A 13,924-nucleotide genomic window follows, 5' to 3' on the forward strand; every position below is an offset into this window, starting at 1 on the left:
TAACAAACAATTCTGGTTACAAAGTATGTCCCAGTGGGCTTAGAAATATGATTTCACATGAACGAAAGGGTCTTGCATTTACTTAATCCTCAGAACCCTACCACGGGGACAGCCCCAAGTACACCTACCTGTCTCTGGGGACATCCAGGGCCGTGTTATAATCTGGGGGGCCTCCAGGCAACATGTTGAACAGGAGGTGATTGGTTCCTCGATCCCACCTATTAAGAAACATGTAGGAGAATTCACACATCAACTATGAAGAAACAAAGACAAGTCAGTTTCTGGATGACAAGTAGGCTTCCCAACCCATAACAGGGCCTCTTCTCAGGAGTGCCTGGAGATCCCAACAGTGCATCAGGCAGTGGCCTGGCTCCTTGGAAGTAAAGCTGGGGGATGTGCACTCCAAGCTTGTCCACTACAGAACTGCTTATGCTAATGAAAACCTGAATGCTACCTGAGTGTTCACCATTTGGTTACAGAAACAAAAAATAAATAAAATACAGAAGGCCAGTTAAATACATTAGGGAACGTGTGCAAAATGGAATACTATACAGCCCTTAAAATCATGTAGAACCGACAGATGAAGATGAAATTATCTGGAAATACATTCATGATAAATGAAGGGAAAAAGGCAGCAAGAGAACGTGTTTTGCTGTGTGATCCCATTCTGGACAAAAATGTTATATACACATGCATATGTATATATACTTTATACAAAAATGTATACATACATGCCTATGTATATGTTTTATACAAAAATGACTGAAAAGTAACAGCAAAATATTAATGATTATCTCTTAGAGGCAGGCTTATGGAATGAACCTTACTTTCTTCTTTTTGCTTACCTGTATTTTCAGACTTTTTATAGTGAATGTATATTATGTGAGTAATAAAGAAGGGGAAAAAGTGCTTAAATTTAAAAGGGAAAGCATGGGAAGCATCCTTAGCTTCTAAACGTTAAGAGGCTGGGAACCCACAGCAGTGGCACGGGAGGGTGGTACAGAGGCCAGGTGCCCAAAGCACCGGTCCTCCTACAAGTCAGTCGCTCATCCACTCACCCCCATATGATATAAGAGACAAGCAGCCAGCCGGACACCAGCTCGAGAGAACCACTGGCTCTGCCCCTCCTTCCCTCTAGTTCCTGGAAGACCTGCTATGATACCTGGAGAGCTGGGCCAGCGCCTGCGCCGTCTCCTTCACGCGGAGCGCGTTCTGGTTGAGCAGGTCGATGGACGGGATGAACAGGCAGGCCCGGGTGATGTCCTCGGTGTAGTAGTCGCTGTCTGAGATGGCCGTGAGCAGCTCGTTGTATTCCTGGGAGATGGTGCTGCTCACTGGGACACCCGCATCATCCACATACTTTCTCAGAGAGTAAATGTACACCTTGATCTTGTTCTTGGGGTTGAAGCCACAGCGGTAGACGTCGAAACATGTGTGCATTCTGCAGCTGAGGTCGCCACGCTCGGGGACGGGGCTGTCGGCCGGCAGCCTGACCACCGGCACGTCGCGGATGCTGCGCTTCTGCACACTCCAGTCGCTCGAGGACTCGATGGAGTGCGGCCAGAACTGAAACATGCCCGTGGCGATGAGGCCCAGCAGGACGATGGAGAAGAGGGTGATGTAGTAGATGCGGTGCTTGGTCTTCATTCTCGGGATAAGGGCAGGACCCCGGATGTTGTACTTGACCGAGGCACACATAATGACCCAGAGAGCCTCTTCCTCACACTCCTGGTTACCAGGGGAGAAGAGAGAAAAGTGAAGTTCTTAGGGTGGCAGATGACACTTGAAAGGACTGTTCAACTTTGAATCTACCTCTTTCCCTTAAGTGGTCTGATGAAATAATGAAAAGGGATTTTTGACCTGTCTTATAAATAAATAAATGTGTACATATGAGAATATGATATATTTAATATTACATACTTAATATAAATACTGTTAACATAATGTAAAAATACTACTATATTCTATAAATATGTATTCTCTGAAAGCATAAGCTGGTAAATGCGTGGGACCTAGGAAGAGGGGTACTGACCAAGGAAGAAAAATCAAAAGTGGAACAGCTGAAGACAGTTGTTTTATTTTGCTTGCAAATACTTGCCTAACCTAAACTGATGCTTCATCTGGACAAACTGATGTTTTGTTCATTATACTAAAGCCTGTTTTCATTCATTCATTCAACCCTCATAGAGGACCTAAACAAAGAAGAAAGTGAAAACCTACCTTAGAGGGATTTATATGCTAATGAGACACAAAACTGTAACAAAATTTGGACACATTTAGATGGAAGGGAGAAATGAAGAAACAGGGAAGGAGGAAAGGAGAGGTGGAGGGAGGAAAAGAAAGGCCCATGAGGTAGATGCATTTCTAAAGATTGATGCCAACAATTCTCCCCACTGGTGAAGGTGCACACCACTTGTCCACTCAAAAGGTGGAATCTCTTTCCCATCCCCCTGAATTCGGGCTAGCCTTGTGACTTGTTTGACCAAAAGAACGTGGCAGAAGTGAGATTCTGGGGCCTCTGAGTCCAAGACTTAAGAGACCCTGTAGCTGATGGAAGTCAGCTGCCACGTTATAAGGAAGCTGAGCTCCCAGCTTAGGGCAACCTCAGGAAGACCCCAGGGGAAACTATGTGAAGCAAACATGAACCAGCCCCACCAAGCTCTGTAGAGATGGCAGAATCCCAAACAAATACATGATTGCTGTTGCTGTGGCTGTCTGTAAGTTTTGAGGTGGTGTGTTATGTAGCAATAGATAAAGAGCCAATAAGCATCACTGACAGATATAAAGAAAATCCTTAGTCCTCAGCTGAAAATGCAGAGTCCCCCTGTAGACCACAAATTAAGATCCTTACCGAACAAGCCCGACACCTGATGCCTAGCTACCGTGTGGGGAGGGTAAAGCCTTGAGTGTGACTGCATCATCTGGCACAGACATGTTACTGCAACAAGAGACTTTAGGACTTCAGCATTCCACATGTCAAAATCCCGATCTTCAAAATGGCCTCATTCGGAAAAGCTATTAATATAAAAGGAAATAACTGAAAAGCTCATAGAGGTCTACCTTAAGGTTTATCAACCATTTTCACTATGGCTAAACGGAGTTCTCCCCAATCATGCCCACACTGTAAGACTGCTTCCTTCCTAGCCAGCAGGGTCTCGTCAAGCCTTGAATGTTGCAATCATCATCAGCTTTTTGGGTAAAATGTGCTGAATGGTCATGAATGATTTCAACTTGTATCTCTCTGAGACCATGATCTGGAACATATCAAGAAATGTGCTTGTCATGGACTAATGTATGAAAGTTCATACATTTTAAGCTTAAAGATTATCATCTTTGGGGTATATACATTAGCCATTCAATATATACTAATGGATTCCATGACAGAAATGCAGGCACAAGAGCTATTTCACTTTTTCTGTCATTCTAACGATGAACAGGATGTTCCTAGCCTGCCCCCAACCCCTACTTACCACCAGGCCCACCCTATCGTTTTCCTTCTCTCCATGTATCCCTCCTGGAGCTAGAAAAGAGGTCTTGGCACAAATACACGCAAGGAGCTGCACTCTCCATATACCCCATGCCAGAACTGCCCAACAGGCTATCAAGGTGTATCTATATGCTGAATCAATGGTTCTCAAACACCCAAATGCTAAGAATCACACAGGGAGAGCTTGTTAAAACACACAGAGTCTTTGGCCCCAGCACTGGAGGGTTGTATTAGTTGGTCTAAAATAAGGTCAAAGAATCTATCGATTTAGCAAGCCCCTTGCGTGTTTATTTTATGCAGCTAGGTTTGAAATCTTCACTAATGTTAGACAAACTACCTTTTAACATAGTAGCTTTTTTCTTTTTTAATTTATTTTATTTATTTATTTTTGGCTGTGTTGGGTCTTTGTTGCTGCACGTGGACTTTATCTAGTCGCAGCGAGCAGGGGCTACTCTTCATTGCAGTGCGGTGGCTTCTCTTGTTGCGGAGCACGGGCTCTAGGCGTGTGGGCTTCAGTAGTTGTGGCACGCAGGCTCAGTAGTTGTGGCACACGGGATTAGCTGCTCCACAGCATGTGCCATCTTCCCAGACCAGGGCTCGAACCTGTGTCCCCTGCATTGGCAGGCGGATTCTTAACCACTGCGACACCAGGGCACAGTAGCTTTTAAACCTTTTTTTTTTTTAAACTAAAACCTATAAGACAACATTTTATATTATGACCCAATACAGACATAGATGTGTATGTATAATATCTGAAATAAAACAAATATTTCACAAAACACTGTTTCCACGAAACAGTGTTTAACGTTAGTACATAGTATTAGCCACAGAACATGTGATGCACACTGTGTTCTTCTATTATCCTATTGCTTCTTAAAAATACTGGCCAATAGAGCAATAATCCACAAAGGTAGTATCCACATATGAGCTTTACAATTTTCATGAGCTCCAGATTATAAAAAAAGACATTACCACAACAAAATAAATCCAAAGATAATAGAAGGAATTAAGTAATAAATAAAAGCACAGAAATTAATTAATTAAAACCCAAATAGGATCAACAAAACTAAACTTTTTTTAAAAAACACTAAAGAAATTGACATTTGGGCTTCCCTGGTGGCGCAGTGGTTGACAATCTGCCTGCTAATGCAGGGGACACGGGTTCGAGCCCTGGTCTGGGAGGATCCCACATGCCGCGGAGCAACTAGGCCCCTGAGCCACAACTACTGAGCCTGCGCGTCTGGAGCCTGTGCTCCGCAACAAGAGAGACCACGATAGTGACAGGTCCGCGCACCGCGATGAAGAGTGGCCCCCGCTTGCCACAACTAGAGAAAGCCCTCGCACAGAAACGAAGATCCAACACAACAAAAATAAATTAATTAATAAACTCCTACCCCAACATCTTCTTTAAAAAAAAAAAAAGAAATTGACATTTGACATAATTCTGGTAAGATTAATCAAGATAAAGAGAAAGTAAAGCACAAATAAATACCTAGAATGAAAAGGGGCCCATAACTCTAAATACTGCATGTATTTAAAAGATGAGATGGTATCAATGAACTTATGCCAAAATATTTGAAAATTTAAATGAAATGGAGAAATTCTTTAAAAATATACCTTATTATAACAGTCTCAAGGAGAAACAGCAAACCTGGAAATCTCTATAACATTAAAGAAACTGAATCAAAAGTTTAAAAAATCTTCCTATAAAGAAAATTCCAGATCCAAAAGATTTTCCAAGTTCTACCAAACAGTCAAGAAACAATAATTCCAATTTTGCACAAATTATCCCAAAGTTCGGAAAAAAGAAGAAACATTTCCTGACCTACTTTAGGAGGCTAGTATAACACTAATACCAAAAATCTTAGACCAGTGATTCTCAAAATACAGTCTGGGGGCTCCAGGGGGTCGCCAAGACCCTTTCAAAGGATCTGAACTATTTTTATAATAACGTTGACATTTTTTCACCTTCATTTGCCAGAGGCTACATGATGTGTGATAATGCAAAGACTGAAGGCAGAAGTAAACACAAAAATCCAGCTGTCAAGTTTTTCCAAACATAATGAAATATATCAACTCACAGATTCAAGATGCTCAACTCCAAGTACAATATATACAAAAAAACCCCAAAACAAGACAAAAACCTACTAGATATGTCAAAGTAAAACCACTAAAAAGAAAGCCAAAGAAAAATATTAAAAGCATCCAGAGGGGAGGAAATCTATTCAAAGCAGATTAAAGAGCTATATGTAACAGGCAAAACTGTTAAGATATTTAGAACACAAAAGAGAATATCTGTGAATTCCCCGTAGAGAATGATTTCCAAAATAAAATGCAAAAAGTGCAAATCACAAAAAGGTAAAATAATAAATTCAGTGTTACAATTAAGAATTTTTATTCATCAAAAGACATCATAAGGAAGTAGAAAGACAAGCTATAAACTAGAAGATATTTGCAATACATGTAACCGATAAGGACTAACTAGCAACCAGAATAAAGAGCTCCTACAAAGTAATAAGGAACAAACAAAAAAGCCAAAACAAACAAACAACAGAAAACTAAAGACTTAAACAAGAATGTCACAGAAGAGGCAACAAAATGGCACATAAACATCTGAAAAGATGTTTAGTCTAATTAACGGACAGGAAAAGTATGGCAATAAAACAAGACATCTTCTACCCACCAGCATGGCAGAATGTCAGCATCAAACACCACCAAGTGCTGGTGGTGACCTGGGGCCACAGGAACTCCAAGAGTAGGAGCATGACCTGGCTCCACAGTCCCAAGGGGGCATCAGGAGGGCTGGAAAGAAGAGAGGCTGACACCCACTATGTTAGAGTCCTAGGCATCACATTTTGCTTCCCACCTGTCACAGTTTGAGTTCCCCCATAATTAACTCCCCAAAAAGAACCAGAGACAAGGATGGGGGTGCAGGCAGTTTTACTTGGGAGCTAGAGAACAGGGCAAGAAGAGAGACAGGGAACCAGGGAAAGCCAGTAGGAGCGTGTTATTAAGCTGGGTAACGGGCTCTTTAGGAACCCTCTGAAGAACCATGCAAACCACACCATGTCCCTCAGAAGGAGGAGAGGCCAGGTCATTGATCTGCAAACTCCTATCCACCATTGCTTGCAGGTAGCCTGGTATTATTATCAGCTCTGACCCTGTACTTAACAGCCCTCAGAAGGTCTGGATATTCTCCTTTCCTTGATGTACCACAAGTCTGATAAAGACCTACAGTTCCCTTGAGGAAGGACTCGGGAAACATCTGTCTATACTTTCAGGGATGTTGCAAAGTTCTCCTTCAAAGAGATCCAGCCTTCCCCTCAGTCCATGGGATACAGGTCCGAGAGCTGGCTCACATCTGAAGACTAGGTGATAGTGATTCTTCCACTGCAGCAGCTGACATCAGCCTTCTACTTGTCATCTGTTGATTTTTTTTTTTCTGGTTATACAGTGAAACAATACCCTAGTTGGCTGCCCATCTACACCCTCTACAGGAATGCCAGGCTCTATTAGCATCACAGTGGGTCCAGACACACTGGTTTTGAGTCAAGCCTCACTGCTTATTATGGATATTGTGTCTTCCTTGCCTCTGATGGTTAGTGCCACCACCTGGCTTCTGCCATTTCAGAATCCTACCATCCTCGTTGATACTTGGGAACCCAGTTCCATGGTCAAATCTCATAAAGTCAACCCTGGCCTATGGAGGAGAATCAACGTTGAGCTTCTCAAACGTGCTGGTCCCCTCCCTGCGGTTCCATATTACCAGAGGGAAGGGAGAACGCCCTCCTGGGAACAGGGGCAGGAAAGGCACCTCTGGCCTCAAGTAATAAATCTATTTCAAATCTCCACCTCTCTGAACCTTCTGACCCCTACCTTAATATTCTGCCAACACAGCTCTGGCACCTTTACCTCATCTACGCCAGACTAGGGTTTCTCAAGCTCAGAACTACTGACATTTTGGGCCAAATGATTCTTTTCTGTGGGGAGCTGTTCTGTACAATGCAGAGCGTTTAGTAGCATCCCTGGTCTCTACTCAAGAGAAGCCAGAAGCAACCCCTAGTTGTGACAACTAAAAATACATACAGACATTGCCAAATACCCCCTGGGGAGGCAAACTGGCCCTCAGTTGAGAACCAAGGGTATGACAGTCATATCCAAGGTTCCAGGAGCCTGCCCTGCAGCACATCAGGACCAGCCTGTCCTTGCAAGGCCACAGAGTCCTGAATCAGGAGAGAATCCTCCCGAGAGTCACTCCCACTTGGCTTCACAGTCCACCGCTACCCCACTTTTGGTCTGACACCCTCAAGATTCATTCCCGTGTGTTCCTCCAGTTCCTGCTGGTCCACACGAGCCAGGTCCTGCAGCTCTTCCAGTACAACAGCTATCACCCCAGCAGCCGGGGCTATACTTCCCCACTTAGGCAATGCTGAGATCTGAGGGCGGGGGATGGGCAATGTTGAGGAGGAGAAGCTCTACCTTGCAAGGTATCCACCTCTAGGGAAGGCTTTGCATAGTGTCAGGTAAGGAGCACTTCTTCTCAGCAATGGAGAGAGATACTTCTGCTGGCCCAGAGGATCTAGGAAATCTGCGAGTTCAGTCCTCAGCGCCTCCACCCAAAATCTCCATCCTAAGACTCAGGGTCCCACTTCTTCCCTATCATGGCCCTGACTTCAGCAGAAGCAGCCTGTCAAGGCCGTGCACTCAGCTTCCTTTGCAGTTCAGCCATAATTACAATTAAATTCTGGGCCTGATTTTCAACACAGTCTGCCCTCCAGCTGCAGGAAACTCTGCCATGGAGTTCAGTCTTTCACAATGCGTCCCGAGTTGATATCTGGCTGATCTGAGCCTGATCGCACCTAAGGCCTCTAAGGAGATAACAAGAGCCAACCAATTCCACCAGCGTCATCGTGACCACAGTCCACACACTGCTCAAGCGAGTGCTAGAGCTCCTGTGCCAGCCAATGCTCTCCTTTCTACCTGAACCTCATCCCAACCCTCCACTGGTCAGGTGACGACTCAGTGACGCTAGAGGGCACCAGGGGTTATCAATGCCTCACCTACCCCCAGCAAAGGGGTCCCGGTTGCCACCCGAGGGTGAGCGATTCCAGTCTCACAACGCTATTCTCAGGACGTGCTTTCTAGAGCCACTTCCAGTACCAACCGCCTTAGTTTATGTTCTGCCAAACTAAAAATGGCTTGGGTGCAAGCAGCTTGCAGAAGACGAATCCAGAAAGCCAGAGGGAGGGAGTAAGGAGAGGAGTTGGAGAAGAACGGAAAGCCGTGAGGGTGCATTACTGTGCTGGCTGCCATACTGAGCTGGGCAGATGGGGCTCAATCCTCCTAGGCTCCCTCTGAAAAATGCATCTGAGAACTGTCCCTTTCAAGGACATTTCATCCACCGAAGCCTATCCATCCCGCACCTCTCCCACCCCCACTCCCCACCTGAGGGCTGTTCCCAGGGATATAAACTCACATTTCTGAGGTTTGCCTACACTGGCTAAGTGAGCATCCACAAGTCTGTGCTGAACAGCTGAGAGAGATGGCGAGCACTTGGGGTGGAATAAAAACTCTTAATAAAAAAAGAAATGAGGGGAAAAGCCTTAAGTGAAAAACCCTAACTAAGTCGAGCTTTAGAGACCGAGAACTCTCGGTGAACATCCTTGTACCTTTTACAGGCTTCGTTACAGCACTTGCCAGATTGTAGTAATTGGTTTGTAATTGAAAGTCTCTCTTCTACTGGTCGTCACTTTCTTGTAATCTGAGTTTTTCATCTCTGCTCAGTATTCCCAGCATCTAATATCATGTCTAGAACACATTCCATGTAAACATAAATGTCTGTTGAATGAAGGAGTGTCTCTATACTTCCCAGTTCCGTCAGCACACACACTGTTCAAGGTCCAAGTTTTGAGTAATTATATGGTGATTAACTCTGATCATTTTCTTTCTTGAATTAGAGTTTCCAAAGGGGGGGGGAATAGCCAGGTAATTTCACAGATGGAATTTTCTGTACCTACCCTTGACCACCCTCCTCTCCCCTAACACTGAGCTTCCCCAAGAGGACAAACCAAAAGGAATCTTCTATTAATGAATGTTTTTCCATATAATACCACAACCTGGGTCAAAATAAGACTTTCACAACAAGCCCTACAAACTTTAGCCTCCTCAAAGCACATCAAATCTGTCCCTGCAAAACACTGGAATCATCCGGCTAGATGTCAGGCACTGAATCACTGGAAAAATCTTTCAACCTCACTCTACTGTCAAGATGAGATGCATTTTCTGTTCCTGGAATTAGTTATTCCTAAATCTTGCCTGAATAACCTTTCCTCAGTGCTTCAGGCTATGTCCAATCCACTTAGTCCAAAGTTTTCAGTCCCAATCTCTCATCTTCTTAACCTTTTTACAGAAGCCCTCACAGCTGAACTCTTGGGGCCGCTGCTACCCTGGAACTTAACTCACCTGTTCCTGAAAACAAAGGAACCAAATATTGATCCAAGCAGGAAAATATGCAATTCACTGCCTTACCTGATAGGATCCATTACCATTAAAGTTATGTTATAGCTAACCATCCCTAAAAATGATTTCAAATTTAAAAAACAAAAACCTGTGCCCCTTTGTGGGAATTATACTATAATTAACACAGTGCATGCAACTAAGGAACTACTGATAATAACTAAACTTTACTGCAGACCTACTACACGCCAGGATCTGTTTTAAGTACTCTGCGTTAACTTAATCTTCCTAACAGTGCCGTGTGACAATCTATGATTATCCTCATTTTACAGACAGGGAAAGTAACAAGGAAGGCTAAGCAACTTGCCCAATGTCACACAACTAAAAAATGCCAATGCTAGGATCTGGAGAACGGCAGTCTGGCTCCGGAGCCTGCACTCTTTAACCCCCATGTGAAGCTGCCTCCCCTAATTACCCTTAAAAGCCTGAATTAGATACACCTTTTTCATTCCTCAATTAACCAGCATAATTTGACAGACGCAAATCTATCCATTTACACCAGCATTTGCAACCAGATGGCTTAAGTCAGCGGCAGTGAGGAGTGACAGAAATTGAGTCATGTATTTTATTACTGTAAATAGCCTTTGAGCTCTGAAATTTACAAACTAAATCCAGTTTAAGTCCTCAGGGCACTCAATTGACTTAGAAGAAGAATTTAAATGGACGTATTTCTATTTCAAGACATCTTCCGACAGATAAATCAAGGACCCTTCTAGATTAGCACTTCCCAATAAGTTACACCAACTAATTTTAACCTCAAAACCGTATACATATATCTGGTTCCCGCCGCCAGTAAGTAAAACTCCAAGTGCCTCTGAGCTTCAAGTAGATGCCTAGAGCCCGGACACCGCTGGTCACCCTCCTCACCAGAGCATCCGGTCCTGCCCAGGGCATCTGGTACCGCACGGGACGCCACTGGCCAAGGCAGAGCCCAGAGCTGAAAAATCCCAGTGGGAGAAAGCAGATCCCTGTGACTCGCGGGAAGGAGCTGGCAGCAGAGAGAGGTCACGGCAGAGGGTGGGGCCTTCGGAAAAGGAAGCCACGGGATCCCGGGAAAAAGGAAAGGTGCGGACGGGGAAGAGAAGTGGGCAAGGAAACAGGTGGGAAACCAAAGTGTGGGGCGGGGCGGGTGACGAAGGAGAAGGCGGGGCGGAAATCAAAGCGCATCCAAAGCGGGAAATCACCGGGAGTGGCGCCGGCCTCTCGCAGCCCTCGGACCTCCGCGCGGCCCGCGCTTCCCCGGCGATTCGGCCCCGACTCCGCCGCGGCCCGCGGAAGCCCGAGCCCTCACTGGGGGCCCGCCCGGCCCTTCCGCGCCGCGCTTACCTCGGCCACGGTTGCCTCCCGCTCGGCCCCGCGCTCGGTCACCGGCTCATGCCGTGGGGCACTGGCCACAGCCGCCTGGGTGGGATCGCGCCAAGCTGCTGGTGGCCCCCGCCTGCGCCGGGTCTGCTGGAGCGAGCGTAGAGCACTGAACCGGCTGGGCTCGGCGGCCTGACACCCAGCGCACTGCGCATGCGGGAGCGGCCCCTGCTCGCGCCCCCTGCTCGCGCCCCCTGCTGGACAGGAGGAGTCAAGGCACCGCTTAGGGTTTCTCCCAGGCAGGCGGGCGAAACTCGGGCTCCACAGTGAAATCCATAGACACGCAGCCTCGTTCGTGATTAAAGAAACTGCAAACCGAAACGAAGCCCCATGCTTAACTTACAAAACTGTTATAAAACTGACAAAAATGTAAACGTTTTAGTATAATCGGTGTTCATGCGCGTGCAACATTCCTGAAAGGGAATTTGGCAATTATCCATTAAACGTAAAATGCAGGTGACTTTCCCCAACAATCCGTCTGTATGGAGTTTACCCTATGGATACTCTCAACGACGTTTATCAAAATTTTCATTACAGTACTGTTTCTAATAATAGCGAAAACCCGGACACAACCAAAATAAACTATGGAAAATTTGATATTAATCAAAATAAATTATTAGAATGTAATAATGAGAGAATGCATATGTATGTTGGTATGGGAAAATCTCAAAGACACGTTAATATGAAAACATGGTTTAAAACAGTAGACGAGTATGATCCTTTTTATGTAATAAAATATACATATATATGTAAGCAGAAACAGAAGACAGAAAATATAGATGTAGATGCTTAGATTCAGGCATTTATATATAACATTTTTCTGGAAATAATTCAAGAAGCAATAAACAGTTTTAGAGGGATTAATTGTGGAGGTAGAAATGGGGGAGAAAAACTTTCATTTTCATTTTGTTTCTGTATATATTTACATGATCTAGCCTCCTACATGCACAGCAAAACCCCTGTCATAAGACAGTAAGTGGAGTCTAAAAAATTCAATCAAAATGCAGACTGATGTTATTGAGAAGTTAATGAAATGACCCCACTGAGCCTATGCAGTTTACGGACAATGGCTGCAGAATCCAAATCCATCTGGTCTCAGCTGTACCTCAGCACCATCTGGTGGAAGTTGTCACTTGGAACTTAAATATTCATAGGGATGATTCTGAGTCTAGAGACCCACTGGGGCTTCCAGCAGCAACAGTGATTCCAAGAATATTCTTGTGAGTTAATGCCTGCTTAACACAGATCCAGAGAGATTGGGATGAGAATATTCTGGAGACAGGAAAACACATTCTGCTTCCCCACGTCTAAGAGAGCATTTGCTCTGCTCTTCAAATCCACACCCGCCCCCAAAAAAATGATAAGAAATTTTAGCACACATACACATTTGAGAAACAGATAAGTGGAAAGCACTTTCACTTTCTTCTTTGTCTTTCTCTGTAAACATCTTAAATGAATTATTTTTTCCTTAAATGAGGACTTCCTGTGTTAAAGACCCGTGTTAGGCATAGCCTTTGAAGAACCTGCCTATCTTATTCACTTTTTATAACCCTAAACATGCATACTGCCTGGCACATAGGAAGTGCTCAATGAGTAGTTTTTGAATGAATAAAGGGTGCCCAGATGCTGGGAGGAGCTCAACAGAAAGAAAACAAATGCACAAGTAAGATTCACCAAAGCAGAGGATGGAGAGTGGCATAGGAAAATGTACACAAAATGCTATAGCAGGGGTCCCCAACCCCCGGGACGGTACTGGTTGCCACCAGTCCGTAGAAAAACTGTCTTCCACAGAACCGGTCCCTGGTGCCAAAAAGGTTGGGGACCACTGTGCTACAGGGTTCAAGAAAGAAAGCGATCACAACTGGAAAGATGTAGGAAGACCTCACGCAAGAGTTGACACTTTTGTTGGTCCTGGAGGACAGTTAGAATTTTGACAAATAGAGGATGAAGAGGGCATTCCAAGCAGAGAAAAAAAAGCATGAGCAAAGGCACAGATGTGAGAAAGGAGGAGAAGCAGTCAGAAAGAGCAAGTGTCTTTTAAACCAGCATGGTTCAAACGGTGGGGCTACATTTCTAGGGGTAGAAACCATGCAAGGAATTGGAGGTGAGAAAGTATAGAAGCTGTGATATTAGAAGTTATGTGACGCTAAAGCAGCTGAGAGCGACTGCAGAGAAGAATGAGAAAGAAAACTGTGGGCCAGGACCTGAAGTCTCAGAAGGTAGAAAAGTACTTGTGGTCGGTGGTTAGAAGAGAGACTGTAGAAAGATGTTTCATTACTTGCTCTGAAGGGACAGGACAAAGCAAAGACCGTGCAGAGTCCCGCAAACCCAGTGAGCCAGGAGAAGTGCAAGCGAGTGTTAAAAAGGGTGTGGTTTTCAAGGAAAGGGGTATCATCAGCCACTTTTTTGAAAGTGAGTTTACAATGAAGAGCAATTGCTAGTGTGGAGATGAATGCCAGCTTTACCACTTCCTTTATATGATAGCAGTCTGTAAGTATGGAGAAAGGTATACTCCCCAAGAAAAAAGACTCCGTGAAAGAATTGTTTTGTGGCATTTCA

At 44.6% G+C, this 13,924-nt stretch overlaps 1 protein-coding gene across 3 annotated transcripts in view; it reads right to left on the bottom strand.

Annotated features, from left to right (window-relative positions):
• EXT2 (exostosin glycosyltransferase 2) overlaps positions 1-11,513 on the bottom strand; it is a 135,115-nt gene extending 123,602 nt beyond the window's left edge. Inside the window, exons 1-4 of one of the 3 annotated variants that reach the window (XM_082628824.1) lie at positions 11,330-11,415; positions 2,852-3,015; positions 1,163-1,728; positions 129-218 (exon numbers count right to left, since the gene is read on the bottom strand). In XM_082628824.1, coding sequence (XP_082484950.1) covers positions 129-218; positions 1,163-1,698 — 626 coding nt within the window. In that variant the 5' untranslated portion in view covers positions 1,699-1,728; positions 2,852-3,015; positions 11,330-11,415. Of the gene's footprint in view, positions 1-128; positions 219-1,162; positions 1,729-2,851; positions 3,016-11,329 lie in introns of all 3 variants that reach the window. The other 2 variants (XM_082628826.1, XM_082628825.1) reach the window with 2 other exon arrangements.
• Positions 11,514-13,924: the final 2,411 nt, after the last annotated feature.

Source organism: Mesoplodon mirus, assembly GCF_964341445.2.
Source record: "Mesoplodon mirus genome assembly, chromosome: 7".
Lineage (NCBI taxonomy): Eukaryota > Metazoa > Chordata > Mammalia > Artiodactyla > Ziphiidae > Mesoplodon > Mesoplodon mirus.